Source organism: Aquarana catesbeiana, linkage group LG10 (genome assembly GCF_042186555.1).
Source record: "Aquarana catesbeiana isolate 2022-GZ linkage group LG10, ASM4218655v1, whole genome shotgun sequence".
NCBI classification, from domain to species: Eukaryota; Metazoa; Chordata; class Amphibia; order Anura; family Ranidae; genus Aquarana; species Aquarana catesbeiana.
Genome location: NC_133333.1, coordinates 29,745,148 through 29,765,645, shown reverse-complemented (window position 1 = coordinate 29,765,645; position 20,498 = coordinate 29,745,148). Strand labels below are relative to the sequence as shown.

Below are 20,498 nucleotides of genomic sequence, written 5' to 3'. Positions count from 1 at the left end.
TTTTTATTTTTTGCTAAATAAAACAAAAAAAAGACCGAAAATTTTGAAAAAAAAAACCAAAGCTGTTTCATACTTTGTTATAAAATTTTGAAAACAGGTAATTTTTCTCCTTCATTGATGTGCGCTGATGAGGCTGCACTGATGGGCACTGATAGGTGGCACTGATAAGCACTGTTGAGGCAACACTGATAGATGGCACTGAGAAGTGGCACTGAGAAGTGGCATTGATGGGCACTGATGGTTGGCCATGATGGGTGGCACTGAAGGGCACTGATAGGTGGCACTGATAAGCGGTACTGATCAGTGGCACTGATGATCACTGATGGGTGACACTGATGGGCACTTGAAGGTGACACTGATAGGCAGCACTGATCTATGGCGCTGATTATGAGGCACTGATGGGCATTGATTGGCAGCACAGGTGGTCATTGATGGGTGGCACTGTGGGCACTGGTAGGTGGCACTGTGGGCACTGGTAGGTGGCACTGGGGGGTGGCACAGTGGTTGCTGGCAGCTGACACTGGTGGGCACAGAAAATGCAGCTGCAGCTTTCTGTGTGAGGGACCGATGTCCCTCTGACAGAAGCCGGCGATCTGCTTTTTTTTCCCCTTATGCTGACAGCGTGAGGGAAAGAAAATACTGATTACCGAGCTTTGGCTGACAGCTGATCATGTAGTAAGGGGCCAGGATTGACCCCTTACTCTGATCTGTTATCAGCTGAGTCTCATAGACTCGGTGATCACAGAGTGCGCCTTGTGCGACCCGCAGGGATGCGCAGACAGCGCTTGCTCGTGAGGACGTCCATGGACGCATTTAAGACCGTCTTTTGGCTATAGCCCGGGTAGCAAGTAGAGCCCCGTACTGTGTAAACAAACAATATGCTGGGGAAAGGGAATGAAGGGATGTTTAGCATTGCTCATTGCTCCCCTTATCAATACAGATTATCTCCTGTCCATTAGGATGTCAAAACACATTAATCAGGCCTTTATGCCTCATACACAAACGATCAGATTATTGACCAACAAAACCGTGGAATTTTGTCCGAAGGGCGTTGGCCCAAACTTGTCTTGCATACACACGGCCACACAATTGTTGGCCAACAATTACGAACGTAGTGACGTACTAGATGTACTATGTGGTTTTTCAGCTCTTTAGCGCCACCCTTTGGGCTCCTTCTGCTAATCTCATGTTAGTAGAAGTTTGGTGAGTGTTGATTCGCGCTTTTCATTTCACACTTTTCATTTCGCACTTTTCATTTAGCGCTTTTCATTTCGTGCTTTTCAGTTTGCGCTTTTCATTTTGTGCTTTTCAGTTCGTTCCTGAATGGCAGTTTGTCAACCAGACATGTTGCGGATTCGGAGGAGATAATGTGTTATTTATTATTGGCCTTGAAGTTATTGCTTTGACATTATTTTTTTGGTTGAATAATAATGATTTGATTTGGTATATTTTCTATATTTTTGGATGCATAGAATGCACTTTTTGGTTAAGTTCTATTGGCAGATAGCATGTCTAATTTTATTTGTTTCCTTTTTTTAATTCATAATTTAAAAAAATGTGTAGAATAATACTTGGCTATGTGTTTTACTTCAAATGATAGTTTGGGAGTAGGCAGTTACATTTTTAAAAAAATACAATGTAAAATTAACAAGGGACACCAACATAGTTGTATCTTTGATCTTAAAAACTACAGGATAATAATGTTGTGGTAACTTGCCCAAATATAAAAAAAAAGTATAATAATATTATTCTTGATATCACTAGAAAAAAAAAGCCTTTGAAAATTCATTTGCAATAACTCCATCAGTATCACCAGCAAAGCAGCTTCATTATTATCCCATTAAAGAAGAAGAGAATTGTGCGCTGCATTTCGAGATTTCATAATTTGCCACGTCACGAATGTTAAGTCTCCATTACGAGCGCTAGTTTACAAGACCAACCGCTTCTGCTTCCGAGCATGCGTGTTTGTACTTTGGACTTTTGTCCGACGGATTTGTGTACACATGCTCGGAAAATCCGACAACACACATTTGTCCGCGGAAAATTTGAAAACCTGATAGCCAACATCTGTTGGTGGAAAGTCTGACAACAATTGTCCGATGGAGCATACACACAGTCGGATTTACCGCCAACAGCCTGTCATCGAACATTTCCCATCGGAAAGTCTGATCGTGTGTACGGGGAGTATTCAACTACATTCATTTTTATAAATAAATTCACTTTCATTTGCAATTGTTGACAAACCATCACTAAATAATTTTTGAAATAGCTCTGTCATGCTCCTTTAGCTTTTTAAATTGTAAGAAATCCTGCGCTATGGTGTGATATGACTTCTGCATAATATAGAATAGGACGCAATCTTGAGAACTTTTTGCTGTTTGCGTCCTAGTGTATTGCTTTTAGGTGTTCTTATCTGTGTACTAAGCTTATGATTATGTGTATTTAAATAAGATTTGTACTTTTTTACCTTATTATACCTTTTTCAAGATCTGGTCTATTTCCTATGCCCGTATAATCCCTAGGTCACTTCCCTTTGCAAACTTGCATACCCTACATCATCTCCACAGGCTTACTTACCTCCACTGTGCAGCTCGTTTTCCTCAGAGTGGCCCTGAACCTCGTCTTCTGGGGTCCCCCAGCGGCTCTTGCGGCTCCTCCCCACATCAGATAACCCCCTAGGAGAAGCGCTCTCCTGAGGGGGTTACCTTCCGGGCACGCTCCTGAGTCCAGCATTTGCGTCCACAGACACGAATGCCAGACTCGGCCCCACCCCCCGGCACCCTTGCGCTCTTGATTGGATTTGATTGACAGCAGCGTGAGCCAATGGGCTGCTATCAAGAGAAGAGATGAAGGGGCTCAAGTAAGTAAAATGGGGGGCTGGGGGGCCAGTGACTGCCAGGTGTTTTTTCACCTTAATGCATAGGATATATTAAGGTTAAAAAACATGAGGGTTTACTTCCTCTTTAAGTGAAGCATAGCAATGGGGCCTGGTCAAGGACTCAACCTGTGATTGGAGAATCACACAGATGAGCTTACTCCGATGCTCCTGCAGGCAGGATTATAGTGTTAAGGCGATACAAAAATCGGAAGTAAAACTTCATCCGACGAAAGATCTGCCAATTTTCTTTGGTATGGTGCTTTTGTGACAGCCAATTCCGATTTTTCAGACGATTTTTCGTACGACAAAATCTGGATGTGCAGACTATAACATTTTTGGCGAATGTGAACACAACGTCTGAATTTCGTTTGATAAATACGGTTTTCGTCCCCAACAAAAAAATGGTAAAAGCAAGACTACACATGCTCAGAAACTGAAGAATACTATTTAACACATTAAGTCATTACTGAAGTTGAATTCTGTCATTTGAGAATTTTCGTGTGGTGAGTAACATCTTCACTTTCTACAACAGATTGGCATGCAACAAAAAAATGTATGAACGTTTGTCCAAAAATCTGATCGTGTGTTCGAGGCTTTAGACTTACTGCCCTGTGAAATTATCTGATGTAATTCTTACTTGCTAATAATGGAGCAGGGATTAGCAGTGTGTGTACCACAAATGGTCCCTCTCATCCAATGTAGCATACAGTATAACCTTGGTTAACGAGTAACGTGGTTAACTAGCATTTTGAAAGACGAACAGATTTTTTTTTTTAAATCCTGACTCGGTTTGCGAGTCTTGTCTCGCAAAACGAGCAGAATTCAAGCTAACGGGGTGTGCAGTACTGCATTTGGGCAGAGGTGCGGGGGCGCTGGTGACACTTGGAATTGTTCAGAGCCGTTCGTAAATACTCGGAACCACTCGGAAATACTCGGGAACAATCTTAAATACTCTGTTCCCGAGTGTTTCTGAGCCTTTCTGAAGGTTTCCGAGTTCAGCAGAGTTGTCCCTGAGTATTTCCGAGGCTCTCTGGCACCCCCAACCTCTGGCCACATGTGGTATTGCATGCAATAGAAGTCAATGCGAAAGGAATTATCTTCGTTTCCATCAACTTCTATGGGGAAACTCACTTTGATATGCGAGTGCTTTGGATTCCAAACATTCTCCTGGTACAGATTATGCTCGTAATCCAAGGTTCCACTATACAAGAGAAAAAACCTGGTGCTCAAGGCACTGTGTGACCCCTCTGGATTTTAAAAGGTGGACCAGTTGTTGATATAAAATGTATTGTATTGTACAGTGTGCGCAGTGCTTTACATCTCAAGGGCAGACAGTACAGTTACAATACAATTTAATACAGAAAGAAAAAACACAGTCACTTCCACCACGAAAAGGTCTTCTGAAGTAGAGGGCAACAGGTATAGTAGTAGTAAAATGGTATCCCAAGACTGGGTGGATGCTGCCTTCTTCAGATGGGGTAATCCAGAGGAAACTACAAGAAAAACAAAATGGAAGGCGTGCTCACCTATTGCATTACCAATGATAATTTAATAGTCATTTATTTATTTTTATAAAAGCTAGGCTCTAAGGAAGAGGGTGCGCCCCCCGAAACATTGCAGCTGTACCCCGTGTTGTGTTCCTGTGCATGTCCATACACTTTGTATTTTTATGGCTCATTGCCTTTGTCAGTATCCACTTTTATGAATTGGTAATGCACTAGGTGGGCGCGCCTTCCATTTTGTTTTTTTTAATGCAGAATGAATCTTAAGGCCCAAATAGAGTGAACTGGCTAAAAATATGCACTGTCACTGTATTAATGACACTGGCTATTAAGGGGTTAACAGTGATAAGTGATAAATGTGAGCCTTAGACCCCTTTCACACTGGGGCGGTGCGCTTGCAGGACATTAGAAAAAGTCCTGCAAGCAGCATCTTTGGGGCAGTGGAGGAGCGCTCCTCCACCGCTCCTGCTCATTGAAATGAATGGGCACCGCTGCCAAAGCACCTGCAAAGCGCTTTGGCAGCAGCGCTTTTTGGACGCATCTAACCTCTTCTTTGGCCACTAGCGGGGGGTTAAAAGCGTCCCGCTAGTGTCCAAAAAATGCTAAAACTAGCGGCGTTTTAACGCTAACCACGGCGGTGCTGTGAATGTGAAAGGGGTCTAACAGCGCTTGGTGTGTTTACCGTGAGGTGCTTTTACTAAGGCATGTGCTGTTTTTTTTTTTCCACTGACAGGACAGAGTTCTGTATTGTATACAATGACAGAGCTCTGTCCTGTCCTTCTCCTCACCGATCAGCGGGTGCTGGTGGTCAATCACTGGCCCCAGCTGATCAGTTTGTGCTGTGAATAATCACAGCCCATCTGGCATGGCAGCGGCAGTGGCGCTCGTGCACCCCCTACCCAGATGTGTTGGATTGCGTACTAGGTAAGCGATTCAGCCCAGAAGAGCCGCTCTGCAGCTGTACTCATATGTGAGGCGATCGGCAAGAGGTTATACACATTTATACAAATTAGACATGTGTAATTTTTGTTGCGAATTAGTTTTTTAATGAATTTCGACAAATTTGTTAATTCAGGAAATATCCAAATTTCCGAAAACCCATTTAACAAATTTTTCCGAATATTCATAAATTTGAATATTCAAAAAATCGTAAATTCTTAAAATCAAAAATTCCTTAATTTGTTAATTCCTAAATTTGTAAATTCGAAAATTCGGAAAATTGTAAATTTGAAAATCTGTAAACCTGAAAATTAGAAAATCTGAAATAATAACTAACTAATAATAATTTAACTATTACTAACTATTAAATTATAGGTATTGGAATTTTCTTTCAAATTTGTCTGTTAGTGAATGTAAAGAGTACGAATTTATCCGAAGTTGAGAATCCGAAATAACGAATGCTGTATCTAAAGGATTTGAAAGTAACAAATTAATAATAATAAATAACAATAATAATAAAAACTTTTTATTATTAATATTATTTATTATTATTTTGTTCTTTTCCATTTGTTTAGATGTGGCGTTTGTATTTTCAGATAATTCGCAACTTCGGATAAATTTGTGTTCGTTACGTTCACTAACAGACAAATTTGAAAGGAAATTCCAAAACCTATAATTTCATAGTTAGTTGTTATTAGTTAGTTAGTTAGTTAGTTAGTTAGTTAGTTAGTTAGTTAGTTAGTTAGTTTAGTTATTCTTTTGAATTTTCAGATTTTCCTATTCTCAAATTTTCAAATTTACAAATTCACGAATTTATGAATTTTCGATTTTACGAATTCACGAATTTATGAATTGCGATCATAACGAATGACCCGAAAAACTAAAAAAAAACCCCAAAAAACAAATTATACAGAAACAAACAAATTTTTCGGCAGTGCACATGTCTAATATAAATTGTTACAATGAAATCTGTTTTATTACACAAAACTAATTCAAAAATGTATATCCAAATTTAAAACAGTGATAATGGACACTGAACTAATAATACACTTATCTATAAAAAGACTCCAAGTGCCATAAGAAAGTTCCACTTATCCATTATAAGCAAATAACGAGTTTCAATGTTTAATAGAAACACTGCACAAAAAAAAAAAATCATTAAAAACCATAAAATACATTTTATAAGCATCCATATTACCACCAATGCTTTGTATGTACGTTAATAAGAGGGGAGAAAGACCTACCCTGTCTACTTATACTCATATACACCTATAAAGATTATACATTTATAGTTAATGTTAAAATGGTGTTTGTATACCCTCCTGGAATTCTTTGATTTTATTTTTCTGCAATTGATAGTTGAGGATTGATATATAAATATAAATGTAAGGATTTTAACTTCATTCTCCAAAAATGTTTGCTTAGTGACCAAGATGAACCCAAATAGTCAGCCTAGTGTCACAAAGTCTAATCTATGACATATCTTGTTAATTTTAAATAAAATAATTTAAAATAGTTTTCGAATTCGAAAAATTTTCGAAATTCAAACAGTTTTCAAGTTCGAATAGTTTTCCAATTTCCAAAGAGAATAAAATAGAATAGAAAATAATGTAATAGCATAGAAAAAATATAATTGAGGAAAAAAATATAACAGAAAATAAAATAATAGAAATTAATAGAGTAAAACAGAAAAAATAGAACAGAGAATAAAAGAACAGAATAGAATGGAATAGAATAGAAACAAATAGAGTAGAATTAAAAAAGAATAGAATAAAACAGAAAGAATATAACCATCTTCTGAAATTCAAATGGAATAGAAAAGATTATAATTAAAAAAACAATAGAATAGAATATAACTTTGAGTTTGAATAGAATAGAAAATAAGAGAATAGTATAGAAAAAGCAACAGAATAGATTAGAATAGAAAGAAAATACCTATCATCCTATTTTAATCTATTTTTTTCTATTCTATTCAAAATTCTATTTAATTCTATTTGGGAAATGGTTATATTCTTTCTATTTTATTCTATTTTATTGTTTTTTTAATTCTATTCTTTTCTATTCTATTATAGTCTATTCTATCAATTTTTTTTCTATTCTTTTCTTTTCTATTTTATTCAGTTTTACTCTAATATAGTCTATTATTTTAATTTCTGTTATATCCTTTTCTATTCTATTAATTTTTTTCAATTATATTTTATTCTCTTTGGAAATTGGGAAAACTATTTGAATTCGAAAACTATTCAAAATTGATTAGAAAACAATTTGAATCAATTCGAATTCTGTACAATTTTTTTCTCCATTATTTCCGATTAGTTTAAATTCGGTACTATTCAAATTCGTAACGAAACAAACTTCACATGTCTATCAGGCTCCTAGAGTATTTAACCACAATTATTTTTATAAATAAAGCATATACATTTGCAAACATTGCCACATCATCTATTAATAAGTGTTGAAATATCTCTATCACATTTGGCTTATGGCATGATCAGGTGAAAATCCGTGTCTATTTGGATCTGTCAGGTTGGTGTCCTCGGTGAAAGCTCTCTCAAAACCAGATTTAATGGCGCTCCAGAATTTTTGTTGGAAGTTTTGGCCAATGAAGACATAGAGAAGAGGGTTCACACAGCTGTTTGAGTATGCCAATGAGCGTGTTATGACAAAGCCTATCAAAAGCACAAGCCAGAGATCATTAAGCATTCCGTATGAAATCATGATAGAAAATACATGGTAAGGAAACCAGCAAATAAAGAAGGAAATGATGACGGCTGCAATCACTTTGTAAGGTTTGGTAGATGTTACTCTGCGATTTCTTTGAATACGCAAAAAGATGACAGTGTAACAGATTATAATGATGGTAAAAGGTATAACAAACAGAAGGATAAATCTTATTATAACTTGTGTATTGTGCATTAACTTATCTACATAACAAAACACAATGGTATCATTGACATCATATGTATTTGTATATATGAAGTAAGATGCATTGAGTAGAAGAGATATAATCCAAAGTGCAAGAACGACTTTCACAGCCAGTCTCACGGTGCGATGGTTCCGACACCAAACAGGGAAGACTACAGAGATGCAGCGATCAATGCTGATGACGGTGAGTTGTAGGACACTGGCAGACAGATTCAGATATAATGCAAAATGGCTAAGCTTGCACATGAAGGTTCCAAATGGCCAGTGAAAGTCAAGTGCAATGTAAGTGACAGTTAAGGGTAGGAAAAGGCAGAAGGTAAAATCAGCAAAAGCTAAACTTAGGAGCCAAACAGAGTTGACCGTCTTTTTCAATTTGAAGGCAACAAACCAGATGACCAGACCATTTCCAGTTATTCCCAGCAAACATATTCCTGATAAACCCACCATGGCTGAAACACTGAGTATTTTAAGCAAAGTTGTATAAAATTTTTGATCTGTGTGAATTTCCTCGGTGGTGTTGGTCTCCATACTTCCAGACATGTCAGGGCTCAGATATTAAGTTTGATGCTCTGCAAAATGAACACGATTTAAGAAATATGTAACAAAGGTACACTGAGATTTGTGAAGAAACATTCTAACCAACCGGGGGGAAAATTCCCCTGGAAATGTGTTTTTATGAACAATTTTTATGTCAGATAAGAAAGAAAGCAAAGCACAAAGTCAACAAAATAATAAAGGCATATATACATCTTTACTTATTTATCATTAAGGGGGATTTTAAAGGGAAATAATCTCACCATAACCCCTAAATACACTCTAGAATCCCCAATACAAGAGTGCTAACTCAATTTATGGAAAATACAGTAAACCCAACATAAAAATGTATCAATGGTGTAATGTCAAATCATTTTGTAAAATCACACAATAAGCAAATAAAAGGCAATGGTAATGAATTATGGCAATTGATTTCACAGCTGATCAAGTAAGAACTAAACCTATAAAATTAATCAATGTTCATAATAGTTACATAGCTACATAGTAGGTGAGGTTGAAAAAAGACACAAGTCTATCAAGTCCAACCTATGTGTGTGATTATATGTCAGTATTACATTGTATATCCCTGTGTGTTGAGGTCGTTCAGGTGCTTATCTAATAGTTTTTTTAAACTATCGATGCTCCCCACTGAGACCACCACCTGTGGAAGGGAATTCCACATTCTTGCCGCTCTTACAGTAAAGAACCCTCTACGTAGTTTAAAGTTAAACCTCTTCTCTTCTAATTTTAATGAGCGGCCACGTGTCTTGACTCCCTTCCGCAAAAAAGTTTTATCCCTATTGTGGGGTCACCAGTACGGTATTTATAAATTGAAATCATATCCCCTCTCAAGCGTCTCAATGCATACCACTCTTAAAGAAAGCATTTACTTTCAATATACGTTAAAATCTTAAATATGCTATCTGATATTCATAATGCTTATCTAATTTTTGTAGAGAGCAATCTCTTAATTTTCATATGTAAATGATATATCATTCTAATCCAGCCAATGTACTACAATGTAAAAAGAATCCTAGATGTTTGTCTCCATAGGACTCTTTTTACATCTGTAGACCTATAGTAATCTACAGCTAAATATGTTAGTATCGATGACACACTCTGTCTACAGATTCCTAGAGAAACAAGAAACTATAAAAATATTTCCCAATGAATGTAATTTAAAAATTCAAGAGACTTGCAGCCTCACCATACAATATTCATTTTCATGCAGCAAATGAAGTCTATCTGATCACTACTTACTAGGTATTACTTACCCACCTAATGGAATGTTATAGAAAACATTGCCTTTGCTCAACAGATCTCCACAATCTTTTAAAGAACCATTACAATCCCCTCTGTACTCTTCTTATGATATTATTGTCCTTACCTGAAGTTGTGTTGTTTCTGGTAGAAGTTTTCTGTGTGTTTATCTCCAGCACAGCTCAGTAATGTGTATGCACTCAGTATATTGGGACTCTTTTTGGGTCTAAGACGTGACTATGACGTTATCTGATAATAAAGTGATTGGGATGAGAGGTTTAAGTTGTGTGTCTGAAAGAAAACCAAACTTCTGTATGATAAGATAAGATTTAGATATGGCTTCTGCATAATAAAGAATTTTTCAAGTTACTTATATGACTTTATCTTTAGTGTTGTAGAGCCCCGTGTTGTGTAAAGAAACAAAATGATGGGTAAAGGGAATTAAGTGAAGTTTAGCATTGCTCATCACCCCCCGACATGGAATATGTCTTTGGCACACATTATAGCTAAGCTTTTCCTTAGTCATCAAAGAGGATAGGATGTGAAAAAAATAGTTGTTGCTTACAGTGGGATCACTAGAACACTAAATGACAACTGAGCTTCTCATACAGATATCTTCCACAAATTGGTCTAGCTGTACTGCTTTTGTAGCAGAAAAAACTGTAGAAGCACAAAGAATTGAGAGTCTCAACCTGAATCTTAGGCAAACAGCTAAACACACAATTTTGAATCTGTATATAGGAATAATTTTGCCAGACAAAAGATTTTTAATTCTAATCACCTTGTCTTGTGAGCTTACTTTAATGCTCCTGCAGGCGGGCTTATAGTGTTAGACTTACTGCCCTATGAAATGTTCTGATGTATTCCTGCCTTGCTGACCCTCAAAGTTTAATTAAAGGTAAATTTAAAAAAAAATAACAAACATGGCATACTTACTGTGCTGAGTAGCCACGGTCCTTCTCTTCTTGAGTCCCCCGTCGGCGCTCCTCCTTTTTTCCGAGTGCCCCCATAGTAAGCTGCATGCTCTGGGGGCACTGGTGTGTGCTCGCTCCCCAGCCCTGCTCTGTGTGTCCATAAGACACACAGAATGGGGCAAAGCCCCGCCCCCTGCTCCCTCCTTACTGGCTGTGATTGACAGCAGTGGAAGCCAATGGCTCCTGCTGCTGTCTCTCAGCCAATGAGGAGAGAGAGACCCCAGAGAGCAGCTGCTCTCGTGCATGTCGCTGTGTTGTGATTGGGCTCAGAAGAGTATTGGGGGGAGGGGTGCGGGGAATTGCATACTGAAGGTTTTTACCTTTAAGCATAGAACTCATGAAGTTAAATAAAAAACCTTCAGCCTTTGGAACTACTTTAAGGTTCTAAATGTTATGGTTGGTAAGGTCCTTTTAAACTGCATTGAATGGTGTTTATAAAACTTCCTGGAATTCAGTTTGCATTTATTTTTATGCAACTGATATCAAAGGTTACAGTACTTGATAATGAAATATCATATTTAGGGCCAGGGGCATGAAAACTAATTTAGGCAATTTTGAAAATTTGTGGGGGAAATCTTTGCATGGTGGACTGGAGTGAACCCGAATAGTCAATGTAGAGTATCTATAGTCATTATGTTTCACTTTTTGTGCTAAAATGTCAAATGTCAAATTGTTACTGTTGTCTGTGCCCTTCTGGAGATATTCAACCTCTCTGTTTGTCCTGGTGATCGTTGTAACTGGGACAGAAAGTGATTAGAAATCCTAAATGGTTGTTTTTGGAACTGGTGAAATGAAAACTTCCATTGGGGACTCTTTTTATGGTGAAAACTGTCTTAGAGGGGGTTTGCTCTCCCTTCCTGTTAGTGAAGGGAAATCTTCCAAACTGACACACAGTAAAAATGTAAAAATGAAAGTCGATCCCAAAATAAATTATCAAAATTTGCCTATCAATACACTTTACTGTTGCCAGTGGTGTACCTCGTACATCTGGCACCCAGGGCTGATCTTTTTTTTTTACATCCCCCATAAATAGAAAAAAGATCTAAAGAAATAAAATGCCACATTGTGGGTGTGGTCATATTGCTCTGGTAATGGGTGGGTGGGTCTTAAAAGGGCATAGTTAAATAAAAAACCCCACTCAGCATGGATATGTCACATGTCCTTTTGCCCACAAAATATGGTTTACTGATGAGGCCCTACAAGTTCAGGTTGTTCAAGATATGCCGCAGGTAGGACCAATTAAATAACTACCTATATGTCTACCATTTAGTTATTTATATAAAATTTTAAAATTTAAAATTAATTTTTGAACTAATAGAGTTTAAATATATTTTTAATCCTTCGCTACTACAATTGCCATTACAGTATATATACTATGGTCACTATAGCATGATATTAAAAACATTACCTACCTATATTTATACCATCATTTGTAGATATACATATATATCAACTTTTATCTAATATAAAAATCACCTATTAGATATTTCTGATTGACAGATCATAATGATATATTCTGCAGTTGTTGTTACCTCTGCCAATCTTTTGCGGCTTTCCTGCCCTGACTGTGTGCATTGGCCATACTCAGGTACACCATACCAATTTATTTGTGGTAATATTCTTATGAATAAATGTATATATTAATATATTCTCGCTCCTGTTCGGCGTTACAATCTGATACCATTCTTCATTTCAGGGTTTTCCATTTTGGGCCCCAGTATATCCTTTTGGCCACTCCCTTGCCGTGGAATGTGAGAGAGGTCCTCCTCTCAGGGATAGTAGAGAAAAATGAGAAGAAGACGCACTACCAATGCCACATCCGAAAATATGCAGGCAAAAAAGAGGATACTATAAAAGTAGCCAAAAACTGGATTTTGTAGGCATGGAAACAATGGAGAGGTGAAAAAATTAGATTCAAAATATTTATTGAAAAAAGTACAATAATAAACACTATGTTCAAAAAGAGATAAAAAACATGAAAGTTGATACAATTAGTACAGTGAGCCCTTGTGCGTCTACGCGTTTCGCCGTGCTGCTTCTTCAGGACACGATCAATGTTCAAAGGCGTAACAAAAGAGAAACAGAGAACAAGTCTCACTGTTTTTGATTTGGTAGGCCTCATATAGAAATCCCAGTGGTGCAAAATACGTAAATCATTTTGTGTCTTTTATATCCACAAGCAGGGGCCCGCATATGACTTGTAACAGAAGGAGGAGAGACCATCAGAACAATTGTGCTGAGGTATCTGGCATCACAAAAAACAGTAAGCCTTAGTGGGGTTGAGCGCTGCTGGCAGGCAATCTAATTTTTTTCACCTCTCCATTGTTTCCATGCCTACAAAGTCCGTTTTTTGGCTACTTTTATAGTATCCTCTTTTTTGCCTCTCAGGGATAGTATTTACAGCACCAAGTCCTTCAGAGACTGTTTCTTTTGATTCCTATATGCCTTGAAATAGCAACCCTACAGACACAGCTCTTACTGCTATATACCTCTTCTGTTTTTAAACGTTGTATAATGGAATGTTGAAATTCGTCTTGCGATCAAACACTATGTAAGTGTACAAGTTAAATATTTCATATAAGTATGCATTATGACTACAATATTTTATTACTTGAAATTCATTATTGTTTAATTATGTCATAGATACATTTTCCTCTTCATACACCCTTGAAGAAGGAGAAAAATTGTACTCTGAAATGCGTTGGTTGCAAAGAGGATGTCCTATATGTTTTCCAATATGGTGACAATGTTTTATATTGTTTAGACAATCCATTGTTTCATCTCTATATGTACATTTTTTAATGACAATGTTCAATCATTAATAAAAATATTTTTTTCTACTATAAATACCTTGTATACTCCTCCAATATATAATAGATGTGGCACCATACTAGCATAATATTACCATTCATTCTTTTTGCTAATGATGAAACCACACGCAAGAATGAACCAGACATGTACAAACCTCAGCACACTCATTTTAATAAAGGTAAACTGTTCCATACATATGTTTTTCACACAACTTATAGAAGAACTTCAGGAGTAATGTAGTAGTCAGGAGTATGAAATGTAAAACACAGTGAGGGTTATTTACTAAAACTGGAGAGTGCAAAATTTGGTAGAGATGTGCATGGTAGCCAATCAGCTTCTAACTTCAGCTTGTTCAATTAGGCATTGACAAAAAAACTGTTTGGTTTCTATGCAGAGCTGCACCAGATTTTTCACACTCCAGTCTTAGTAAGTAAACCCCAGTTAGGGGATTTTACCAAAACTGGAAAAGACAGAATCTGGAGTGGCTGTGCATGGCAAACGATTAGCATCTCTCCTCAGCTTGTTCAGTTAAGCTTTGTAAATGAAAGCTAGAAGCTAACGGGTTGCCATGCAGAGCTGTTCCAGATTCAGATTCTTCTCCAGTCTTGAAAGATTCTAATCAAGAAGTATGGGACTTTTGAGGTGTCATTAAGCACTTGCCCTATGGAAGGTGTACCCATAGGTGTACCCATAAGGCACACAGAATGTGGCTCAGCCCTGCCCCCCTGCACCCTCCCCACTGGCTGTGATTGACAGCAGCAGAAGCCAATGGCTCCCGCTGCTGTCTCCCAGCCAATGAGAAAGGAGAGACCCAGGAGAGCAGCTGCTCTCTTGCACATCACTGGATTGTGATTGGGCTCGGATGAATATTGAGGGGGCTGCAGCGGGAATTGCATAATGAAGGTTTTTTACCTTCAAGCATAGAATTCAAGAAGGTAAAAAACCTTCAGCTTTCGGAACCACTTTAAGGTTCTAAATGTTATGGTTGTTAAGCTCCTTTTCAACTGCACTGAATGATGTTTACAGTATCTCACAAAAGTGAGTACACCCCTCACATTTTTGTAAAACCTCCAAGACGACCACTGCCTTGCTAAAGAAGCTGAGGGTAAAGGTGATGGACTGGCCAAGCATGTCTCCAGACCTAAACCCTATTGAGCATCTGTGGGGCATCCTCAAACGGAAGGTGGAGGAGCGCAAGGTCTCTAACATCCACCAGCTCCATGATGTCGTCATGGAGGAGTGGAAGAGGACTCCAGTGGTAACCTGTGAAGCTCTGGTGAACTCCATGCCCAAGAGGTTTAAGGCAGTGCTGGAAAATAATGGTGGCCACACAAAATATTGACACTTTGGGCCCACTTTTGTTGCCTGCAGTTTAGACATTAATGGCTGTGTGTTGAGTTATTTTGAGGGGACAGCAAATTTACACTGTTATACAAGCTGTACACTCACTACTTTGCATTGTATAAAAATAAAATTAAGAATAATATGGCGCTACCTATATAAAATAAACAAACAACAGACCCATATCATTAATGTGGTGTGAAATACCACTAGGTGATAAGATAAAATGTGCAACTAATGAATGTGATAAAAGTGGTGATCAGTGACAAGCCTAAATTGCTAGAATTGCTATGCAGTAAAAATGCGACAAGCCTAAATCGCCTATGTAGTGAAAAGAAAAAATGTACAATTAATAAATGTGATAACAAATAGTAACCACTACTAAACAGTGATCAGTGACAAGCCTAAATCGCTAAAATCGCTATGCAGTAAAAAGGCGACAAGCCTAAATCGCCTATGTAGTGAAATGTGCTACTGTGGTAATATATACCACTACTAATATCATAGAAAAAGTATGTGACTGAAGTGTAATACACTAACTATAAATAGCAAAAAGTAAAAAATAATGCGTTTTTTTTCAAAATTGACGCTCTTTTTTTGTTTATAGCGTACAAAAATAAAAACTGCAGAGATGATCAAATACCACCAAAAGAAAGCTCTATTTGTGGGAAAAAAAGGTTGTCAATTTTGTTTTGGAGCCACATCGCATGACCGCGCAATTGTCAGTTAAAGCGACACAGTGCCGAATCGCAAAAAGTGCTCTGGTCTTTGGCCAGCCAAATGGTTCGGGGCTGAAGTGGTTAATAGTAAAACCAAAGACATTCAAACACCAGTAAACAGCAAACACAAAGATATAAGTGAACAATTAACTTAATGACAAAATACCTAACCACCTTTCTATAATACAATATATACAATAGATACAAGATGAGGAGTAAGGCAGCAGGATGCAGGGTACAGGATAAAGAGCAAGAACAGGGGGAGGATAAATGGCAAGCAGCATCTGACTTAGCACATCAAAGCAAAACACTGATGCAAAGTGTACTAGCAGAGGAGAGACTAAATATTGATTGCTAGAAACTGCTGGCTGCTGGGAGACACCCGCTGGTGAACACTGGAACTACAACTCTCAGCTCTGGGAAGCACAGTGCCACCAGCAGGTGACTGAGATCCTGAAAGTCAGACTGACAGACCTGTGTAATGATGTGAAGATTACATGATTAGAACTATTTTAAATTAATATGCAAATATCCATTACTGCATTAAATCATGTTTGCTTGCTTTCCTGGGGTTCCATATTGATTTTATCTGTCTGCAATTGAAAGTTAAAGCGGAGGTCCGCCCACTGACATGAGAATTAAAAGCCAGCAGCTACACATACTGGAGCTGCTGACTTTTAATAATAGGACACTTTCCCGTCCTGGAATCAGAGAACCCGATAGTAAAGCATTACGGCTTCACGCCGGGTCCCTAGTGCGCATGCACAAGGCAACGGTGCGCTCTTCTACTGGCCCGGCGATGGGGGAAGGAGGAGGAGGGAGACGAGCTGCGGACGTAATTCGCCATGGCCTGGTCTCCCAGAAGTGGGGACAGGGTACCTGTCAAAGAGAAGTATCCGCTCCCCCCGAAATGTGCCAAATGTGGCACTGGAGGGGGGGACGGGGACAAATGAATGGGGTAGAACTCCACTTTAAGGTTTGATGTATAAAAAAGAAACTTAGGGATCTTTGAATAATTTTCCAAAAATCTTTGCGTACCGAGTAAGATTAATCTAAATAGTCAACCTAATGAATCTTTGTCAAATCTTTTTAATTTGACATGAAATGTGAAAGTGTTAGAACCCCTATCAACTTTTTATTCCTGTCTGTGTTTTCCTAGGAAGGGTCAACTTTTCTGTTTGTCCCAGTGACCATTGTCCATGGGAAAGACAGTGAGAAGAAATCCAAAATGTGGTATGGTTGTTATTGGAGCAATAGGATAGAAGACATCTTCTGGTGGGGACACCTGTTTTGGTGACAACTGTCTTAGAAGGGATTTCCCCTCACTTTGGATATATTTCCCCTCACTTCCTATTAGTGATGGGAAATCTTCCAAACTGAAACACAGCAAAATAAAAAAATAAAAAAACAAATGACAGGGATTTTAACTATTTCCTACTCTGTCTAAAGCAATTAAAAATTAAAAAATAAAAAGGGTTTTTGCTGTCAAAACATTTTATTAAGGTCCTTAGAGCAGGGGCGGTACAAGGGGTGGGCAGAAGGGGCGGATGCCCTGGGCGGGACCATCTACTGGAGGAAGGGGGCGCAGTAGAGGCCACGCTACAGACCGCTTTGATCTGTGGCTGCAGCGCTCCCCTCCCACCTCCTCCTCTTGTTTGACCCACAGCGCCGGGAGCGCTGTGTGTCACACAGCTGGGTCTGTGTGTGTGTTCAGCGGCGCCGTAAAAAGGACCCGCCCCCTGGACTGGCTCATGTGGTAGCAGATTGAACCAGTGTTCCGCCTATCACACGAGCCAGTCTAGGGGGGCGGGACCTTGTTACGGCGCTGAACACACACACAGACCCAGCTGTGTAACATACAGCGCTGCAGGAGATGTTGGCTGTGTGATCCATCCAGGGCAGGCTATGGTGAGTCTGCATTCATAGGCAAAGTGAGGTTGAAAATATGGTCACAGAGAGAGAGGCTGCGATTATGGTCACATAGGCTGCGATTATGGTCACAGAGAAAGAGGCTGTGATTATGGTCACACAGGCTGCGATTATGGTCACACAGGCTGCGATTATGGTCACAGAGAGAGAGGCTGCGATTATGGTCACAGAGAGAGAGGCTGCGATTATGGTCACAGAGGCTGCGATTATGGTCACAGAGGCTGCAATTATGATCACAGAGAGGCTGCAATTATGGGCACAGAGGCAGCAATTATGGGCACAGAGAGGCTGCAATTATGGTAACAGAGAAAGAGGCTGTGATTATGGTCACACAGGCTGTGATTATGGTCACAGAGGCTGCGATTATGGTCACAGAGAGAGAGGCTGCGATTATGGTCACACAGGCTGTGATTATGGTCACAGAGAGAGAGGCTGCGATTATGGTCACAGAGGCTGTGATTATGGTAACAGAGAGGCTGCAATTATGGTCACAGAGGCTGCGATTATGGTCACAGAGGCTGCGATTATAGTCACAGAGAGGCTGCAATTATGGGCACAGAGGCTGCAATTATGGTCACAGAGAGGCTGCAATTATGGGCACAGAGGCTGCGATTATGGGCACAGAGAGAGAGGCTGAAACTATAGGCACAGAGAGGCTGCGATTATGGGCACAGAGGCTGCGATTATGGGCACAAAGAGAGAGGCTGAAACTATGGGCACAGAGAGGCTGCGATTATGGTCACAGAGGCTGCGATTATGGGCACAAAGAGAGAGGCTGAAACTATGGGCACAGAGAGGCTGCGATTATGGGTACAAAGAGAGGGGCTGAAACTATGGGCACAGAGAGGCTGCGATTATGGTCACAGAGGCTGCGATTATGGGCACAGTGAGGCTGCAATTATGGGCATAGTGAGGCAGCATTGATGGGCACAGTGGTAGGCTGCATTTGATGGGCACTGGTGAGACTGCATTGATCTCTTGTATCATGTCTGCAGTCTCTGAGGGGAGTTTGCTTAATTAGGAATGGTATTGGTAATATGCAGCAGGAAGGGGGTTAATGCACTGTCACTGATGCATTAGTATAGATCCCATCGTCTGTAGGCGCTGTAGCTTTTCACGGGGGGGGGGGGGGGAGCGCAGTTTGTCATCTTTGCCCTGGGCACCGGATGACCTTGTCCCGGCACTGCCTTAGAGTACTCAACCAATTTTTTTTTTTTTTATAGCTAAAGCGCATTAATTTGTAAATATTGGCAACTAATTCCTTAATATGTCTTGAAACAACTTCATTACTGTTGGTTTATTGCATGATCAGGTAAAAATCTGTGTTTATTTGGATCTGTCAGGTTGGTATCCTCGATGAAAGTGCTTTCAAACGCAGATTTAATGGCGCTCCAGAATTTTTGCTTGAAGTCTTGCCCAATAAAGACATAAAGAAGAGGGTTAATACAGCTGTTTGAAAACGCCAACAAAAATGACATACGTACGCCTTTAAGAATCACAAGCAAGAAATTATGATGCCATCTGTTTCTTCCGTATGAATACATGATGGAAAATACATGGTAAGGAAACCAACAAATAAAGAACCAAATGATGACAGCAGCAATAACTTTGAAAGGTTTGGTGGATGTTGGTCTGTGGTTTCTTCGAATATGCAAACAGATCACAATGTAACAGAAGATAATGACAGTAAAAGGTATAAGAAATAGAACAATAAATCTTGTTATGACTTGTGCGTCGTACATTGACCAATCTTCCAAACAAGCTACAAATGTATCATCTATATCATATGTGTGTGTATTTATGAGATAGGATACATTGAGTAGAAGAGATACAATCCAAATAACAACAACGACTTTCACAGCCAGTCTCACGGTGCGATGGTTCCGACACCAAACCGGGAGGACTACGGAGATGCAGCGATCAATGCTGATGATGGTGAGTTGTAGAATACTGGAAGCCATATTTAGATATAGTGCAAGAGTGCTAAGCTTGCACATGAAGGCTCCAAATGGCCAGTGATCGTCAAGAGCCATAGAAGTGACAGCTAAGGGTTGGAGAAGGCTAAAGATAAAATCGGCAAAAGCTAAACTTAAGAACCAAACAGAATTGACCGTCTTCTTCATCCTGAAGGCAACAAACCAGATGACCAGACCATTTCCAGTTATTCCCAGCAAACATATTCCAGATAAAATCACCATGTGTGAAACCTTAAGTTTTGTAAGCGTAGTGTTATAGGGGTTTTCATTTGTATATGTTTCCTCAGTGGTGTCGATCTCCATACTTCCAGACATGTCAAGGGACAGATATGAAGTTTTGATGCTCTGAAAAAAAAACAGGTAAATGTACCTTAATTTACATAGTTACATAGTTAATCTGGTTGAAAAAAGTCCATCAAGTTCAACCAACACAAAAAGCAATATGTAACAAAGGTACACTGTGACATCTAAAGAAACACCCTGATCAAGCAGACTGGGGGGCAAATTTATTTTTATAATTTTATGAATAATTTTCTTTGTTTCACTACAGCAGTAAAAATATTTTGTCAAATGAAATGAAATATATGTCAAATGAAAAAGAAAGCACAGCACAAAATCAACAAAATAATAAAGGCACATATACATCTTTATTGATTTATTATCAAATAAGATTTTAAAGCTAAATAATCTCACCATAACTCTTAGATACA

General features: G+C 38.9%; 2 protein-coding genes across 2 annotated transcripts; both read right to left on the bottom strand.

Moving 5' to 3' along the window:
- Positions 1-2,988: 2,988 nt before the first annotated feature.
- LOC141109976 (chemerin-like receptor 1) lies at positions 2,989-8,784 on the bottom strand. Its single transcript, XM_073601224.1, has 2 exons — positions 7,854-8,784; positions 2,989-3,206 (listed from the first exon to the last, which is right to left on the bottom strand). Exons 1-2 carry the CDS (start codon positions 8,782-8,784, stop codon positions 3,067-3,069), a joined length of 1,071 nt encoding a protein of 356 aa, XP_073457325.1. The 3' UTR covers positions 2,989-3,066.
- A 10,244-nt stretch (positions 8,785-19,028) lies between these two features.
- On the bottom strand, positions 19,029-20,129 carry LOC141109975 (chemerin-like receptor 1). Its single transcript, XM_073601223.1, has one exon. It carries the CDS (start codon positions 20,101-20,103, stop codon positions 19,099-19,101), a length of 1,005 nt encoding a protein of 334 aa, XP_073457324.1. The 5' UTR covers positions 20,104-20,129; the 3' UTR covers positions 19,029-19,098.
- Between the last annotated feature and the right edge of the window lie 369 nt (positions 20,130-20,498).

Excerpts from the sequence above, each read along its gene's own strand:
- LOC141109976 (XM_073601224.1), bottom strand. The coding sequence starts at position 8,784 with ATGTCTGGAAGTATGGAGACCAACACCACCGAGGAAATTCACACAGAT. Across the intron at positions 3,207-7,853 it reads TGAGAGAGCTTTCACCGAGG|ATAGTCTGCACATCCAGATT; the intron begins ACACCAACCTGA and ends GCCAAAAATGTT.
- LOC141109975 (XM_073601223.1), bottom strand. The coding sequence starts at position 20,103 with ATGTCTGGAAGTATGGAGATCGACACCACTGAGGAAACATATACAAAT.